This window comes from Myxocyprinus asiaticus, chromosome 16 (genome assembly GCF_019703515.2).
Source record: "Myxocyprinus asiaticus isolate MX2 ecotype Aquarium Trade chromosome 16, UBuf_Myxa_2, whole genome shotgun sequence".
NCBI lineage: Eukaryota > Metazoa > Chordata > Actinopteri > Cypriniformes > Catostomidae > Myxocyprinus > Myxocyprinus asiaticus.
In genome coordinates, this window is record NC_059359.1 from 39,505,664 (window position 1) to 39,524,920 (window position 19,257).

At 36.1% G+C, this 19,257-nt stretch overlaps 1 protein-coding gene across 1 annotated transcript in view; it reads right to left on the bottom strand.

The window, feature by feature from the left end:
- LOC127454385 (sodium-dependent dopamine transporter-like) overlaps positions 1–14,855 on the bottom strand; it is a 31,643-nt gene extending 16,788 nt beyond the window's left edge. Inside the window, exons 1-5 of the mRNA XM_051721563.1 lie at positions 14,738–14,855; positions 13,172–13,530; positions 7,768–7,899; positions 4,132–4,345; positions 3,496–3,634 (exon numbers count right to left, since the gene is read on the bottom strand). Of these exons, the coding sequence (XP_051577523.1) occupies positions 3,496–3,634; positions 4,132–4,345; positions 7,768–7,899; positions 13,172–13,460 (774 nt within the window). The 5' untranslated portion in view covers positions 13,461–13,530; positions 14,738–14,855. The remainder of the gene's footprint in view (positions 1–3,495; positions 3,635–4,131; positions 4,346–7,767; positions 7,900–13,171; positions 13,531–14,737) is intronic.
- Between the last annotated feature and the right edge of the window lie 4,402 nt (positions 14,856–19,257).

The following is a 19,257-nucleotide window of genomic DNA, read 5'->3' on the forward strand; positions in this document are numbered from 1 at the left end:
AGCAGGCCATATCAAAACAAGCAGAGAGTCAAAAGTGGCCATGTCACAAATGTGGGAAAAGCCCATCCCACACAAAAGCACACTGCCCTGCAAATACTGTACTGTGCCACGCATGTGGTAAAAAAGGACACAAAGTGTGTGCTTCATCAAGAAAAGTGAATGAGGTTCAAGAACAGGATGACAGCATATGCCTTGGCACAGTAGTAATAAGCCAACACTGCAAAGAGCAACTATGCCCTTTCTGGGGTCAGGATGCACACCACCAAATTGGATAGGGCCACAAACAAGTCGCTACATAAAGGAGAAACGCAGGCACTGGAAGAAATCTGTGTTGTAAAGAGACTACACTCAGCAATGTTGGGTAAACCATCCATCACAGAACTAGGCCTGGTCACCCGTGTTGATAGCATAAACATTCAGACACAAAAAGTATGCTATCCAAAGCTGTGCAGTGGGCTAGGACAGGTTCAGCGGCCTTATACCATTAAGCTGAGCCCAGGAGCAGTTCCATTCTTATAAAAAACTCCACAATGTATCCCTCTCCCACTCTTGCCTAAAGTCAAGAATGAACTTCAATGCATGGAGCCAACTGGGGTTATAAGTAGGGTGCAAGAACCCAGAGAATGGTGCGCAGGCATTATGGTGGTGCCAAAAAAGACTGGTGACCCACGTATTTGTGTTGGCCTCACAAAGCTTAATGAGTTGGTGTGCAGGGCAAAATTCATACTTCCCTCTGTCAAGCAGACCTTTGGCTTGCTTGCGGGTGCTAGTGTGTATAGCAAATTGGTTGCTAACATGGGTTTTTGGCAAATCCCTTTAGCTGAAAAGTCTGTCAAGCTCACAACCTTCATCACACCATTTGGGCGCTTTTACATCTATCGCTTACCCTTTGGAATAGCTTCAGCTCCCGAACACTTCCACAACCGCAACTGTGGTTTGTGGTTTTAACATTGAAAAATGTGCCTTGTCAAAGCGTGTGGTGAAGTTCCTAGGGCACATAATCTCAGACGTGGGGGTAGAACCAGACCCAGCCAAGACAGCAGCGGACAAAAACATGCACGACCAACCAATGTCACCGTGCTCAGAAGCTTTCTGGAAATGGTCAACCAGCTTGGCAAATTTATTCCACAGCTGGCAGAGAAAGATAAACCCCTCAGAGACCTCTTGTCGAAGAAGAATTGTTGAGTTTGGGAAGATGCACAAGTCAAAGCCTTTAATGATCTGAAAGAGGACCTGTCATCTGCACCAGTGTTGGCCTTTTACTACCCAAACAAGGCAACCATTGTCTGCAGATGTGTTGTCATTTGGGCTGGGGGCAGTTCTGCTGGAAAAAAGAGGCCCTTGGGCTTACCTGGGTATGCAAGACATTTTGTGACTTTTTGATAGGCCAACATTTTAAAATAAGGGCTGATCACAAACCGCTTTTAAATCTTCTGGGGGCCCAAGAATTGGATGCCTTACTTCCTCGCATCCAATGTTTTAGGATGAGACTCATGCGTTATTCTTTTCAGATTTATCATGTTCCAGGAAAGAGCTTATGGACACTCTATCACAAGCGCCACTGCCGGCAGACACAGAAAGCACAAACGATGAACTCATGGACAATATGAACATTTATGTGAACAGTATCATGGAACATCTCCCAGCAAATGGATCTTACTCGGACAGCCTGAGAGAACCTCTAAAAGCAGACAGTGTGTGCTCCATCATCATGAAAATGTGTCAGGAAGGATGGCCTGAATCCAACCGCTGTTCAGGACCAGAAAAGCTCTACTGGGCAGAGAGAGTGTTCCTCAAGGTCCAGAATGGCCTTCTTCTGAAAGGTACCATACTCGTTATTCCCTCTGCTTTAAGAAAAGATGTATTCGCCAAGCTGCACGAGGTCCATCAAGGTGTAGTTAAAAGCAGAGAATGTTCACAGCAAAGCATGTGGTGGCCAGGATTAAGCCAACAGTTTCTGGTACTGAACTGCAAAACATGCATCAAAGAGCACACCAATCCCACAAAATAGTTCATCCTAACAGATGTTCTAGAAAGGCCCTGGCAGAGGCTAGGGACAGATCTGTTCATCCTGAAGAGGAAAACATACCTCTTAGTAATGGATTACTATTCACAGTATGTTGAAGTGGAAAACCTTTCACTCTCATGCTCCGCAGACATCACAGCTCCTCACAGCACCTCAGATCCATCTTTGCACATCATGGCATCCCTGAGCCTTTGGGGAGCGATAATGGACCTCGGTTCTCATCTAGTACTTTCTCTGATTTTGCAGCTGTTTATGGATTCAAACATATTACTAGTAGCCCAAAGTACCTACGCAGCAATAGAGAGGCAGAGCATGCCATGCAGACAGTAAAGAACCTTCTCAAAAAAGCATTACATCCTTATCTTGCATTACTGTGTTATTCATAATGGATACAGTCCAGCCCAATTACTGATGGAGCGTCGACTTCACACCACTGTGCCTACTCTCCTAACATTGTTGGACCCCTTGCCCCTTTAAGGTGCCACTGTCCGTTTACATGAGAGAGAGGAAAGAGGTGCAGATCAGAAATATTTCAATAAGCACCATCGAGTGTATGACTTGGGCAGGCTCTCACATGAAAAACAGGTGTGGGTTACAGATCAAAAGGTCTTAGGTACAGTGGTGGAGGAGCACTCAACACCATGCTTTTACATCGCAGATGTACCTCATGGAACTGTTTGTAGGAATTGACACCATCTTATTCCTCTGGATGGAGCAGAGAGTAGTGGTGACACCCTGGGTTGTCCCCAGCTGACTGTGAACTCTGAAAACACACACACTCCACTGACACCTCAAACACAATGTGTCAGTTCACAAAAAATGGTACCCAGAACCAGATCCCCAAAGACAGGACTTGAAATAATTCTGAAGTAGTCTAGATGGGCAGCTGTCAAGTCGGGCAGAATAATTCCCTCAGCTGCCTCCGGAGGTTCAGGCAGTCTACCCTGGCCTCCAGATAGAGAGAGAGAGAGAGAGAGAGAGAGAGAGAGAGAGAGAGAGAGAGAGAGAGAGAGAGAGAGAGAAAAGAAAAAGTGATGTGTGACATAAAAAATATTAATAATAAAAAAAAAATGTGTGAGGAGGGGGAAAAAAGAATGTGAAAAGAAATAATCAATGTGGATTTATTTTTATTTTTATTATTTATTTTTTTTAGCTTCTCTGTGGACATAATTATGGTAATTGACCTAAGAAATAATGTGGAATATTTTCTACCATTTAATACCAAAATAAGTGCAGTGCAGGGTTAATAAGCCACACAATTTGAGGTATCATTTCATGTCTGTAGCATAAATTGTGCAGGACAAGTTACATGGCTGATACTTCTGCTATACTTTTTTTTAAATCCCAAAGAGTAAGAGGAACAGTAATAGTAATGCTTGCTTTAGCAAACACCACTAATAATCCATCAGTAATAATTGATTGTTGTCATACAATTAGTGAAGAAATTTCATTTATTTGAGAGGTCGAACCTTCCCTGATGTCTTGACTCCCTTCCACAGACTGAAGTAGAGGACCACAATGACCACGGCAAGGCAGGCAGTGAGCTGCCAGCGGGGCAGACCCAGATCATCTATTCCAGTGCTGTCCTGAAGGTGGAGGACCCCTCGCCTGAGAGCGGAAAACACAGAGTGTACAGTGATTTGCACAGATGAAAATATGCAACAATAGCTCCCTGCACAAAAATAAACCCCTGAAGATAAAAATATAAACTAAATTAAAAATCAAAATTAATATTGTCTTTAGAATTAATTAATATATAATATAAAAATAAAATAAAAATCTACCTATTAAGATAAAAATATAAATTAAATTAAATGAATTAAATCTAAAAAACATAAAATATAAACTAAACTAAAAATCTAAATTAATAATGTTTTTAGAATTAATTAATTAATTAATTAATATATATATATATATATATATATATATATATATATATATATATATATATATATATATATATATAAATAAAATACAAATCTACCTATTAAGATAAAAATAGAAATTAAATGAATTAAATCTAATAAACAACAACAACAAATCTAATTAAAGAATAAATAAAATAAAAAGATAAAACCTAAAAAATATCTGTCAGTTGGACGTACTCAAAGTACTCTAGGGCAGGCGTAGCCTTGTGCGTATCATTCAACAGGGTGGCATTGAGGTCTGAGCAATTTGGACTGTTCCAGGTGTTGTTACAGTTGATCCAGGGCAGTTCACCGGAGAAAGAGGAGAACAGGTAAAACAGAGCCCAGGCAATGATGACGTTATAGTAGAATCCCACGTACAATGATATCAGGATCACCGTAAATCCCACACCTGAGAAAATAGTTTGAAAAAAGCAATAAATAAACCACATACTGTATAAGGACATGATAATATAGCTGTAGCTGGCCACCATAATATGTTTTATTTTAGTTCCTGGTACATAGCATGGGATGCTTGTATGTTGGTGTCCCAACCAGGCTTGTTAATAACTATCTTAACCAGCAAGTAACGTAAAAAGTGATTATAGTCTTTACTAATCCAAACTAGGCTAAAATTAATCTGTGTTAGTTGATCCCTCTGTGCAATACGTCCATGCATACACATTTGACACTAGAATGTGCAAACTTTATAATTATATATTTATAATTGATTGAAATTTCAACTATTATTAGATTAAGTTTAATTAAAGTCAAATTAAGTCCTGGACCAAATTACACTGTACTGTTAAAAATTCCACTTAGGCATTTCAGCAGTTGCCCTAAGCACAATTGGAACCATTAATAAAGCTGTAAACTGTTTCTTAAAATCTAAAAGGGGAAAACTTAGACATAAAGTGTGTTATTTCTGCGGCACTAGTGTCACCTAAAGCGTAGCAGGGCTAGCCCACTTTTTCAACTCTCTTGGTTCCAGAAGTATTTTTGGGAACAACCTCAGGCACCTTTCTCCCATCATGTCTTTGGCTGAGGTTTGTTTGCTGCGATTCTCTGATTGGTGGATTTTTTCTCATGTAGTTCTTCACCAGCAATTCCACTATTAAACACAATTTATTAAATACATTTTATATGATGCGGACTGATGGCTTCATCAAGAGTATATACCAACTATTATTACTTTGGTCTCTGGAATACTCTATTTATATTGGTCAATTGGATATTTCTGGGTAACAACCGCACATCTGGGGGATTAATACAAGTCAGACCGGTCATCCTGGTATTGCAAGTCACCTTTCCTTCATTTCCTATCACTCTGCGGTCTCCACAAGTAAGCTAATATAATAATTTCAACTCATATCAATGTTTCATGCTCATTTATGTATTTATTTGGCAAGCAGTCTTGTAATAAGCTGGATAATGTGCAGTCAGATGGTAGATTTCGCAAAATAAACAGAAAAAGAACTCCGACGCAAACTGGAGGTGCAAATCAGCTGTTCAGCAAATTCTTTCCTCTCACATAATAATTCCAATGCAAATCAATATTTCATGTTCATTTACTTATTTATTTGGCAATTAGTCTTGTATTAAGCTGGATAATGAGCAGTCAGATGGTAATTTTCACAAAATATACAGAAACAGAACTCCAATGCACACCGGAGGTGCAAATCAGCTGTATGGCGAATTTCTTTCTTCTCACACAATAACATAATTTCAGTGCAAATCAATATTTCATGTCCATGTATTTATTGGTTAGTAGCCATGTAATAAGTGAAATAATGTACAGTCAGTCGGTTATTATCACTAAATAAACCCTTTCAGGGTGATACAAGGCACCTCTGCTTTGCGTCAGGGTCCTGATCACCATGTCGGGGTTTATTTTGCGACAACAACCAGCTTACTGTACATTATCCTATACTTAACAACCTCTGAGCTCACAGTAGCTCTATATTTAAAGGTTTATAAGTTATGGTCAGTAATTATGGTATTTTTACTTCTGGAACCAAACTGTTGTGCTCTATTGCAAAAATAGAGATTGTTTCAAACAGGTGTCCTGAACACTTGCTTCGGCTCCATTGGCCAGGCTAAGAAACATTGATGCAGCATCATGCAAAAGCAAAAGTGTACTATTAGCGATACCATTGTAGAAATGCACTTTTAGCAATCAGACACAGAAAAGGTGTCCTCTGACAGGGACATAAAGCGAGTAGCTGGTCATGACCCATTCCATGTCAAATAAAACAGCTTTTATTGGGCTAATGATATTACTCGTGAGATCGTTTGATAAAATACTTTTCAAAAGTGCTATTCATTTCTTTAGAAGTAAAACTTTTTTAAAGAGGAAAAAAATTACTGAATGCCAAAGAGAGAGAGGAAGTACATGAACGATTCATAATCACTAAACAAACCAAAAGTCTACAAAGGTGCTTCCGGGTCTCTGTACATGAACTAAAAAAAGACATAGTTTGTTACCTCTCTACCTATTAACACCACTTGCCAACAAACCCATGCTGTTCTGGAGACTGAGTTCTTTGTCTCAAACAAACAAAAGGATTCTCCTATCATATATTAGCAGCACATGTGTGATTCCCAGCCCCTCTCAGGGCATCGATCCCTGAGGAAGCAAACATGTTGATCAGCGGTAATTACTGTAATCTCTCGTTGAGTGCCAGGCTTACAGAGAGCCAAGCTTGTGATTAAAATGTCTGTCTCCTTCTCTCTCCCTCTGCGATATGGTTGACAGCCCGTTACGGACAAGGAAAACAGGCATCTTTACCACTTGGAGGAAAACAGATGATGGTTTTGTCAGTATAACCCTGAAGAGTGTATTTAGAGTCAGGGTTTAGGCTAAAGTGGACAGGGATTAGGGAATGATATATTAATTGAAGTGTTTGAACATTACGTAAGTGTAAATTCAAGACTTAGGTAGATTGACATATTTCTCTTTTCAAACACACACACGCACACTAAACAATATTTAGATGCTAAAACGTGTTGGTTTGGGATTACATATAATCTATTTTCAAAATATTGTACTCTCAAAAATTCTCTCAGCAAACAAAATATTGATCAGTACTTTTTTGTCGAGTACATAATCTCACTAACACACAATTTACCAATTTGATATCTGGTAAAACTTCTAAACAGCATAATAGGAAATCCAGTTAAGACTAAGAGTATTTCTCGAAATTTGATTTTGTGAAGCTGTTACTGGACCAACATCCATGTGGGTCTTGGGAAAACATTCCTATCAACCAATCAGATTTTAGGGGTCGGATTAGGATTAAAGTTAGGTTTAGGGCTGGGCTATCAGCCTCTCAGGGTTAGGGTTGGAGAAATCATGGTAACCCCAATACGAAGTAACCACCAACATCAGTCCACATATCTGAAAACTCTTCACCAAGGTTCTACAGGAACAGTGTGGAATTGAGAGTGAAGGTGAGTATAGTTTGACATCTCCAGTCCACCATCACGATCTGATACTAGTAAAGTGACACAAAATTTGCATGCCACCAACATCTGAGGTCTGGCAGGCAAATTTCATACTAAAAGCCAATTTTTCTGTCTTCCATTTGACTGCAGATGATTTCAGGAAGAGATAAACAATACCTGTCTATTGTCTGACTGAGTGTTTGCTCTGATGAGTTCTTTTAGGGGACACAAACACCGTCTGCCTCATAAAAGAACACTTAAAAGCCAGAATACACCTTATATAACAGAGTAACAAAGAACAAAGCAATACTGTCGCCTTAATAAAGACTTAAACATGCTGGATGCATTAAATCATTTGATTAATTAAACTTATTTGCAAGAGAGAATTACCTTTAAAGATGGGACAGATCTTCCAGACTCCTGCTGCTCCTTCACGGTTATACTGGCCCAAAGCTAATTCCATATAGAACAGCGGCATTCCAGCAATCACCATAAAGAAAAGGTATGGAACCAGGAAAGCACCTAATAGAACCAAAACCAAAACAGAACCAAATAGATATTCAAATGTATATAGATATACACCACCAGTCAAAGGTTTGGACACACCTATTCATTCTTTTTTATTATGATTTATCCACATTTTAGAATAATAGTAAAGTCATCAAAGCTACTGGTTATGAAGTAACACAAACGGTAGTATATGAATTGACCAAAATGATCAGAAATGTTAAATAAATCAAAACTATTTTATATTTTAGCTTCTTCAAAATCACGACTATTTGTCTAGATAAAAGCTATGCATAACTGTGGGTATTCTTTCAACCAACTTCATGCTTTTTAAACAGAAAGAGTTCCCATGCATGCTGGACATTGCTTTTCATTCACTATCAAATTCAACTCATCTATTAAAAAAAGATAATATATTTAAAAAATATATATAATTTTAGTTTTATAAAGAAATTCACATCTAGGCACAGTTTATTATTTGCCTGCAAAACTGATTTCAAGCATTTAAGCATAAACCTTTTGATTTAAAAACAATGCAAGAAATTCAATATGTCCAAAGTTATAAATGATAGTGCACACAGTAAAAATGTTTTGTGAAGTAATCTAAAATGTGCTTCATATGGTGACCAGTGCTGGGAAGTAACAGATTGCATGTAATCTAAATTACAAAAATCAAGAATTTGTAATCAGATCACATTACATTTTAAAATACTTGTAATCAGATTACAGTTAATTTTGTATGGATTACATGTATGGAAGTACAGTATATTAATGACAAATGTCTTTAAAACAAAAAAGCTCTCTAAATTGCCCTTAATAAACCCATTGCATTAACACTACTTGCATATTTTGGGAATGCAATTTCAAATGGTTGTATATTTAAGCTGTAAATGTTTAAATTAAAAACATTTCACACAAAATGTCATCTTTAAAAATTAAATAATATTCACCTTCCAATGTTCAGTTCCAAAATATACAAATTATTATTTTATTTCCTCTAAAGTTTTCGACTCGTGTACTCTTGTACATCCTGGCAATGCAAGAAAAACAGTTGCTCTTGATCTTCATCAAAAATGGATTCAATGCACCTTCTACTGGTGAAGCCTAGCAGCAGCAAATGAAGATTGTGCATTGGCACTCTACTGCTTTTCCTGCAATGCCAGTATGTAGAAGTTTGAATTTCCAAATGAATTTAAACCACTGAAATTTTAGAGGCAAATTTGTAAAGCAAAATATAATGGACCAAATATTACCTGTTGAATAATGAAGATGAAACTTTATTTTTTATTATTATTATTTTTTATTTTATTTTTTGGAACTGTACTTGGAACGTGAAAATTTATTATGGAATTTTTATGATGACATTTTGTGCAATTATTTCCTCATTTAAAACCTTTAACTCCTGACATGAATTGTAATTTTGCAATATATGTAGGGAATCATGAGCACTCACATTTATATGAAGACTCATATCAGTAACCTTATAAAAGCTGTTTTATTCTACATGGAGAGGGTCCGCACATGCGGGCTGCCATGTTAGAATCACATGACCAGTCGAATACTACTCACTTAATCTCAGTATCCATCCTGTTATTTGACACTTTCACTCATTGATTAAAGTAATCATGGCTGACTGTGAATACTACATTTCTACAATGGCATCTGCAACTGAAAACTATTGATTTTAAATTATGCTGCATCCAAGCCACTAGGTGTCAGTGTAAGTCCAAGATGACACAAAGACAAGTTTCTTAGTGCACCTTTAAATATGTACCATATAAAATTGCATCCCCAAAATGCAAGCACTGTTAATGCAATGCGTTTATTGTTCAATTAGTGCAATTCAGCATGCTTTTTATTTTTCAAAGACATTTGACATTAATATACTTCCATATACATGATTACATTTTAATCAGGCAACAGCAGTAAATTGTAACTAATTTATTGATTCCCCAAATTATTTTTAATTATAATTTTTTTTTAATTATTATTCTAAATCAGCCTATCGCTGATATGCATTTGGTAAGTCTTTGAGTGTTTTCAGGAGAATGGGGAAGGAGATGGGGTTATTGTTTGAATTATTACTCTGTGTGTCATGTAACCATCAAACACATCAACTGCCCAAATACACATCATTTCGAATTCACAATCTAATCCACACATAAATGCCGAACCGATTGCATTAGCACGTTAAAGTTAGTTTCAGTTTCATATATTGCTTTTGTATTCAGCTTCAAAAATGTATATGAATGTGGTTTTGCGATAACTTTTGAGACAGTTTTTTTTTACATTGATTCACAATTACTACTGATCTGTTACCTCACATGGATGACGTTTTTAATGCTGAAATTGCAGGAGTAAGACCGCATTTCATAAACAAGCCCCAGATAACCAGGCCTGGAAATGGGGGGATACGGGGGGACTGATTCCGGGGAGTGCATTTCCAGCAGGGGCTGCATTCCGGTTCAAACTGGTTAAACATTTTTAGGAAATTGAAGAGGATTTCTATTTTTTATCCACTCAATAGCCTATGAAAGCTATGCGAGTTTTGCACATAAATTTAGCAGGATCTTATGGTTGCGCAATGTTGACTTGAATTACCGCAATGCATGCAGCTAATGGGAATGCGTCTCTATCAGTGCACGTTCTCACACACCTCAGACCGAGAAGTTACTTCAAGTAAAGCTCAAAGTATACTTCAGTTAGACCTGAAAGCTAGGCCTCTGCCTACAGGACGTGCTCTAACACTTAATGCGCACGGCTGGATTTTTCTAACCACGCGTACTCTGAACATGCTCCTGGAATTATTTGTACTAAAAGATCCACAAGGTGGCAACACTCACAACTGAGCTCCTTGGTTGAGCCGTTGCTGTTACGAAGAAGCACTAGAAGAAAATGTAATCGCCGCTAAATATCAGGGGACAAAGACAGAAAAAACACAGTGGATTTGCACTTCAAGAGCGCATGTGTGAGGAGGTCAGAAAATACGTGCATTTATATAACTTGAGTCTGAAGGAATATAAAGATGTCTTTATGGGTCTAAATTTCTGAAGAACAGTCGGAACAAACATTTGTCAAACGCATGTGTATGCACTCACAATCAAATGAAGTATATTTTGAAAGGCTAGCATCCGACTGTATGCAGACGCTAAGCATTTGTGTCAAACCGAAGTATACATTGGGCTTAAGTCCCCCTACACTGTAATTTTACACTGTGTCCTTATCAGACACATACACAGGACAAAGTAACTTTATGAATCACATCCTAATTCAGTCTGTCACCATTGTTTAAGTTTATGCAGTGCTCCTGGTGTTTTTCGCCAATATCAGCTTGACGGAAATGGAGAGAAAGTCAGAGGTGACAGCCTACCTAAGTCAATATACTTTGAAAAGAAACTCCTGTCTCCTCATTCTTCATGCCCTGACACACAGAAACAGGGGTGTTTACCGCTATTACTGTTCAGTCAGTGTCAGCTGCAACCTCCCCCTCCCCTACAACTGGATTCACCTTAACACGTTTAACCACTGTTGATTTTTCAGAGCACTAAACTGAGAGCTAGCCGTCGAAAACATCCTACAGTTTTCTCTAACTTGAGGACGAATGCATTTAAAAGGTTTTTGTGACCTGTTGAACTCTGCACACCATATGCAAATTCCTACACATTGGATCTTTAATTTGGAAAGAATTACACAGGTACTTCTCTCCAAGCAGAGATTCTGTTGAATGAAAGGTGTTTGTTTTGTGCCACAAATAATTCATGAATGTTGTTCATTGACCTCTCGTGTGCCCATCTCGACACTCAAGAAAGCATAGAATTTTGATGAAACTTGAAATGTAAATACTTGTAATGTTGTTATAGATTACAGAGGTATTTATATTTTAACAGAAAGAAAAAAATCTTCAAATGCCCCCTGACTCAACTAGGATCCAGTTAGGGCTGAACAATTTGGACAAAACATTTAATTGCGATTATGAAAAAAAAAACAAAAAAACAAAACAAACAAACAAAAAAAATTGATTGCATTTTTAACTACTATATTATGATAAACATTAAAAGAAAAAAAAATATTCCTTTCAAACAAACAGGACATATTGTTCTAAACAGGGTGTTCACATTTGAGTCTTAAAAAGAAACAATAATCAATCAATTTACTTATTTACATTGAAACACTGTCTGTGTACCTTTTTTGTCCACTTTGTGAAAGGGTCTAAGTCCAATTTTCTTAATTTTTGGAAACCAGACAACTTGAAAATTATATTATTGTAATGTAACACTAAATAATAATAATAATAATAATAGTAACAATAATGCAACTTATATAATAATATATTTCTGTAATAATTTTTTTAATAACAATGAATTATTATTATTATTATTATTATTATTATTATAAAATAGCAATGTGTTTTTGTAATAATTTCTTAACTTGCATGTGGCATTGCAATGCAGTCTGGTTAATGAACAGACAAATATTAAAACACAAAAAATGATATCTCATATTTTGATTAATAAATTAATTCTTAAATGCATTTAAGCAACATTATGTCAAAATGGTACAAAATTATCCTCCTCAAATGCATGTGACATAAAATAAACAAAACTTAGGTCAGAGGTAATCTAAAAGTAATCAAATTATATTACCTAAATATGTAGTCGTGTAATTTGTAATCAGTACCGGATTACAATTCCAAAGTAATCTGCATCTAAATTAATTAGTTATCCAATTCAAAAATGTTATTTAATCAGACTAAATTTACCTGACCAATTAGGTAGCACAAATTTAGGGAATTTTTAAGGGTTAGATCAAGTAGAAATAGATCCTTGAAATAACAATTGCAGGTTACCGTTTCTTTCTATGTATATAGAATTTATATCATTATGCTTATATATATATATATATATATAAAGTCTCTTAATTTCTCTCTATCTCTTTCTCACACAAAAAGATATTTAATTTCATATTCAAATTAAACTGTAAATTGTAGCTTTCACACACACACACACACACACACACACACACACACACACACAAAACTATATTTATTTAAAGCTAAGTTTAATCAATTTCATCTGTACAGCTTCAAGAACTGTAAAAATAATCATGTCTCACAACTCTTAGACTTTAGTCCTGTTTTAAAGTTTTAAAGACACCACATTTGGTCATAATTCTATGACTGTAAATGACAATAAATTATTAATATTCATCTATTAATATTTTTCTAAAATCAACACATATACAATAGATATGATTTGTATTTTCCACACTTATTCTCCCTCTCTCTTACCTCCTCCATTTTTGTAACAGAGGTAGGGGAACCTCCACACATTGGCTAGATCCACAGCAAAGCCAATCACTGACAGCAGGAAGTCAATCTTTTTGCCCCAGGTCTCTCTCTCCTCTCCTGAGGGGTGGGTCTGACCGGTCGGGCTGACCAGGGTGGAGGTGGTGAACTGCACCCCATTCTGCTCCTTCACCAGGATCAGCTCCACCTCCTTGGGGGCCGTGGTGCTGGAGGGTTTAACGGGGGTGATGGCTGAGGACATGTGTGTGACCGGGTGTCTACCTCTTAGCATGGGTCGCCGGGCAAGGCCACAGGAGCGTAGAGGATGGAGAGAGGACCTCCAGACGCAGATACAGTAGCCTCTTTGGATGAGAGCAGAATGATGGAAGGAAAGGAAAGTGAGATGAGGAGAGAGACAGAGGGAGGGGCAAATCAGCCATGTTGATAAAAGATCAACCAAAATTTGGATCAGCTTCAACATGGAACTGACGGAGCTCAATATTGGTGAACAGCTACTAAAATATCTGAATACTAGAGTTTTCAACCAGTTACTATGAAGGTCCTGGATGGGGTTCATGCATATAAAACGATTGATTTTCTCTAAAAATGTATGTTACTCTATTTCAAGATTTTTTTTTTAATGTGTTATATTAATGATTAGTTAAGCATTATATGTTTGTTAGAGTTATTAATGAAGGTTATCATAAAGTGCTACCAAGAAAATCTAGATTTTTATATTTGGGGGTCCCTGGGTTAGTCTTTAACGGTTGAAAACACCTGTGCAGATAAAAGTAAAGAGGGAAATTGATTCAGTAATGATTTCCCCTTTGATTTCTCGTTGAATTCTGCATTTTTCATAAAAAAAACAACAGCACTAAAATATGGATATCTTGTTGAGTATGCAGTTAGAATGAGAAAATAACTATAAAATAAAAAATATCACTGCCAAAATCCTTTAAGCAAATGTCCCTAAAACATTTTAACTACACTGTAAAAACCTTAATGAGCCATTACTACCTATAACATGTTTTTTTGACATGTAACCTAAAAAATTTGCTTCTTGTGGTAACATCTACATTTTTTAATATTCTAAAATTACTAGTTTTATTTTAAGTCAAGAATATTATTTAATATGACCAAATGAACTACATTAACTAACAGAGTCTAAATTTTAATTTTGAGGGTTAGATCAGGTAGAAATTTACAAATAAAAGTTATTTATTTGATAAATGATTACCAAAATGTGGTTCAATTCATTTAGATAGCAAAAATAAAGTGGGAAATAAATAAAAAAATAAGTGAATAATTTTGTCCACATTTAAGATGCAAATATTGAAATAAATAAAAAACAACAGTAAATACAACATATAATTTGAAGCAAACATATATGACAAATTCTGCAGCTCTCACACTGCAAAGTGAAAGAGTTATTTTTTGTATAATACTGGGTTGAGTCATAAAACCAGCACCTGTTGAGTTCCGAAAAATACAAATACCCAATAATTCCCAATAACACAGTATTGTGTCAAACATAAATCATGTAGGAAAAAAAAACTGTTAAAATCTTACCTTTAGGGGGTAAAGTGCTTCTTCGTATAAAAGCTTCTTACTTCATGCATTGATGATCCTCGTCAGTTTGGGAGACAATTTTGGCCATTTCTTTTATCAACGTAATACAAAACTGTAGACTTTGAATGAAGGAAAGTATGGATGAGAGAGATGATTATGAGTGTGGATGGTCTTTCTCCCACTAAGGATAGAAGCAGACACAGTTCCACTGACCACAAGGGGGTATGTAGATATCTGAAATATGAAAGACAAGCACCTTCCCACATCTCCTCCCCCCCCTCTCGCTCTCTGCACACTCCTTCTGTCTCTCTCCCTTCATTTCTCTCTCTCTTTTTGACCCATAACCAGATCATTTTTTATATATTGCTATATAGTGGGTGTGACACAGGTAGACAGATGGCCTGCCAATTTGTCAATATGTTACCACACATATACTGACAGAACACTGCACTGAAATTAACAGAAAGTTTTAGGAGTATGAAAATGTAAAACCATGTAATGTTGAAAATGGGAATAAGAAATGTTGGTCCCTTTTTATATTAGGTGTCTTTAACTACTATGCACTAACATTTAAATACATGCAATACAATGTATTTATTGTGCAACTACATGCACTTTTTTTGCAAAATTCTTATAAGATTCACATTTAATGTTACTGAGGTTCAGGCACGGGTAGGTTTAGTGGTAGGGTTAGTTTAGATTAGGGTTAAGGTTAACAGTGTAACTACAGATGCAATTAAATGCAGGTACTTTAAATCTATGTAAAATAAGCAACACATATGTACATTATAAGTACAATGTATCAAATATGTAAGTACACAGTAGTTGAAGACAACTAATATAAAGTGAGTCCAAAATATTTAACGTTTGGCTCAAATAGGTCACTAATCAAAAGCATTCGTGTCATCGACAAGGTCAGATTCGTTTGCTTCCATTGAAGCACACAAGAGTTTTCACTTAAATGAAACAAAAATGTTTTGTTGTTTTTTTTAATTTATCATAAGGATGCAAAATAAAAGCCTTGCGCACAACTGCACATGCAAAAACTATCACATGTAACATATTTTCCATTGCTTAATTGTGGGGATTTGATATTTCAGAGCTCCATGGTGAATCTGCATTAATCTTGGCCTGGGGCTGGAAATGAATCATTTGAAGCCAACGTCTGTTGAAATTAGACAACAGTTTGGCTCAAGCACAGCAAATAACAGATCAAAAGGAGGGTTATCATCTTACCCTTTTCACAGATATGACAAATCCACCACCCATTATGATCTCCACTCAAAGCCATGTTGGAATTAAAGGTAACTCTTGATAAGAGGCGCTTGTAACTCTGGAGTTTATAATGATAACAAAACAAATCTTAGTGTAAGTTCATAGTGTTAAGAAGAGAAATACTGTAAAAATTCCAACAAAAAGCTGAGATTACTTAAAAGGAATGGTTCACCCAAAAATGAAAATTCTCTCATCATTTACTCACCTTCATGCAGTCCCAGATGTGTATGACTTTCTTTCTTCAGCAGAACACAAATTAAGATTTTTATAAGAAATTATCAGCTCTTTTGGTCCATACAATGCAAGTGAATGGGTACCAAAATTTTGAAGCTCCAAAAATCACATAGGACAGCATAAAAGTAATCCATAAGACTCTAGTGGTTACATCCATATATTTTGAAGCTATTTGATAGGTGTGGGTGAGAAACAGATCAATATTTAAGTCAATTTTTACTATAAATTCTCCTCCCTGCTCAATCAATCTCCAGTTGGGGGTCCCTGGGTTAGTCTTTAATGGCTGAAAACACCTGTGCTAGAGAAAATAATGAAGGAAATTGATTCAGTAATGATTTTCCCTTTGATTTCTCGTTGAATACTGAATTTTTCATAAAAAATTGTTGAGTATTCAGTTAGAATGAATACTCATTCTTTTTTTTTTTTGTTTTTTTTTTGACAATGTTGTCGTAATGTTTGACATAAAGTCTCAATTTGCTCTCTTTTTAGTGCAATTGCTGTTCAAGGAAAAACATTTGAGATATTTAGTAGATCTCATTTTTTATTTATCTTTCCTATGGGCACTTTTGCTTGATTATGTTAACATATTAGAGATATAATGTTAAGATAAGCCATACAGTGTAAAAACAGACCCTTTTCATGGACTGTGATGACACATTTCTGCCTTAATCTGGCAGCGTAAATTTATATTTTGTTATTGCTTTTATGTTTGGGTTACTAGAGACCATAATTATGTACATGTCAAATATCAATGCTATATATTAACCCTCTTGTTGTGTTCGGGTCATTTGTGACCCATTTTGATTTTGTTTCTTTAATAAAAATGGTATCCTTTATCTGAGTGGTACAAGACATGGTGACTTTCCCTCTACTAGCTATCTAAACACACACAACAAATCTAGACTTGATTCGATAAGTCTAAGTGGTCGTAAAAAAAGAAAAGTGTCACCAAAAAGTGGTGTTCAGGTCAAAATTGACCCGCCATAGGAAATGAATGGGAAATACTAAAATACAGAGATTTTTTTTTTCTCCCCTTTTCTCCCCAATTTGGAATGCCCAATTCCCAATTCGCTCTAAGTCCTTGTGGTGGCATAGTGACTCGCCCCAATCCGGGTTGTGGAGGATGAATCTCAGCTGTCTCCGCGTCTGAGACCGTCAATCCGCGCATCTTATCACGTGGCTTGTTGAGCGCGTTACCGTGGAGACCTAGCTTGTATGGAGGCTTCACGCTATTCTCCGCAGCATCCACGCACAACTCACCACGCGCCACACCGAGAGCGAGAACCACATTATAGTTACTCTACCCTCCCTAGCAACCAGGCCAATTTGGTTGCTTAGGAGACCTGGCTGGAGTCACTCAGCACGCCCTGGATTCGAAATCGTGACTCCAGGGGTGGTAGTCAGCGTTAATAATCGCTGAGCTACCCAGGCCCCAGAGATTTTTTTTTAATTAATTTTTGTTTTTTACATTTCAAATTAAAATTAATAAATCAGACACAATGCAGAAAACAACCACACATAAATCAAGGGGTGAGACTATAAAACATCCACAATGCAGAAAACACGCACACACCCACACAGGTGTGTTTGATTATATTAGTGATCGCTCATTGACTATCATTGATTTCATATCAGGCTAATGATATTTTCTATTTCCAAACTCTACCCCTTATCCTGAACATCACACAAACATGTGCACGTCACTAGATTTGAAGATCATCTGACCCATTTTTATTACTGATGAGGACATTTGGCCCTCACAAGTGTAGACAAACCTGTCTATATATACCAACCATACCACACAGGTTGAAGTCTGAGTCTGACACCTGTGTGGCAAAATGTAATGTTTGATGTTTAAAATAAATGACAGGTAACACAATAATTACTCTGTCTTTTACTTGTAGCACAATCAGATTTGACTGTGGCAGCATGGTCAGGTTTGACAGCATATTGGTGCATCACTGCAAAATCTGACACTTCCACATAAGTGGTGTAGAAAAAAATGCTATAAATTGACAAATAATAGTTTTTTATAATGTCTTGTGATAATATCTAGAAATTAGGTTTGTTACAACTTTGGCTTATAGAGATCAACCAATGCATAGAGCACTGAAGCCATCTACTGGACATACTAGTTGTTGTTTTTTTATTCCAGCAGATATCACCAGAGACCCCCAATGCATGACAAACTGTGATGTTTTGACACTCTTTCAATTTACTGAAATAAAGGTTTTTATTGAAGTGAAGTTAACATAAAATGTGCTTATTTTATATGAAAATAAATGGTGTAATTTAGTAATTTAGAGCTAAATAAGGTATAAATACCATAAAATCCCCCCTAAAAATGCACAACTTAAGTGTTTTTACTTTAGAAAAATTTGTGTTTATATATCTTCACAAAACAAATTAAAATATTACACATTTATGTTTGGGTAATTTTTGACCCGTGAACAACATGAGTGTGACTCACAAACGAACACCGCACAAGTGTTAATACAATGTTATTAATGTTGCTTCTATTTGGGGCCAGTTTGAAATAATAATAATAATAATAATAATAATAATAATAAAGAGAAAATACAACAAAACAAAACAAAACATAACGCTTACAGGGATGCACTGATGTACACCAATAAGAAAATATTAACATTAAAATTCATTGCATTTATAATTTTTTTATGGGGTCTCTAATACCCAAGGAATGCATAAGGAATGTAATTATTATAATTTTTTATTTTATTTAATTTTTTTTCATAGAGGACAACATTAGAAGTGTGTTATCAAGTTGAAATGTAACTTAATTTCAGTATGATTAGGAAAAGTGCTGACGTATCAACCTAAAACATAAATGTTTTGGAATGAAAGTATGTTTTTGAGCTATTAAAACACTGTTGGGGTTTCTTAGACCCCTGACAAAGCACAGTTAACCACAACAAGCAAAGGTGAACATGTAATAGCAAGCTAGTACCTAACAAAAAATATTATGTAAAATGTCTGTAACAGCAGTAACA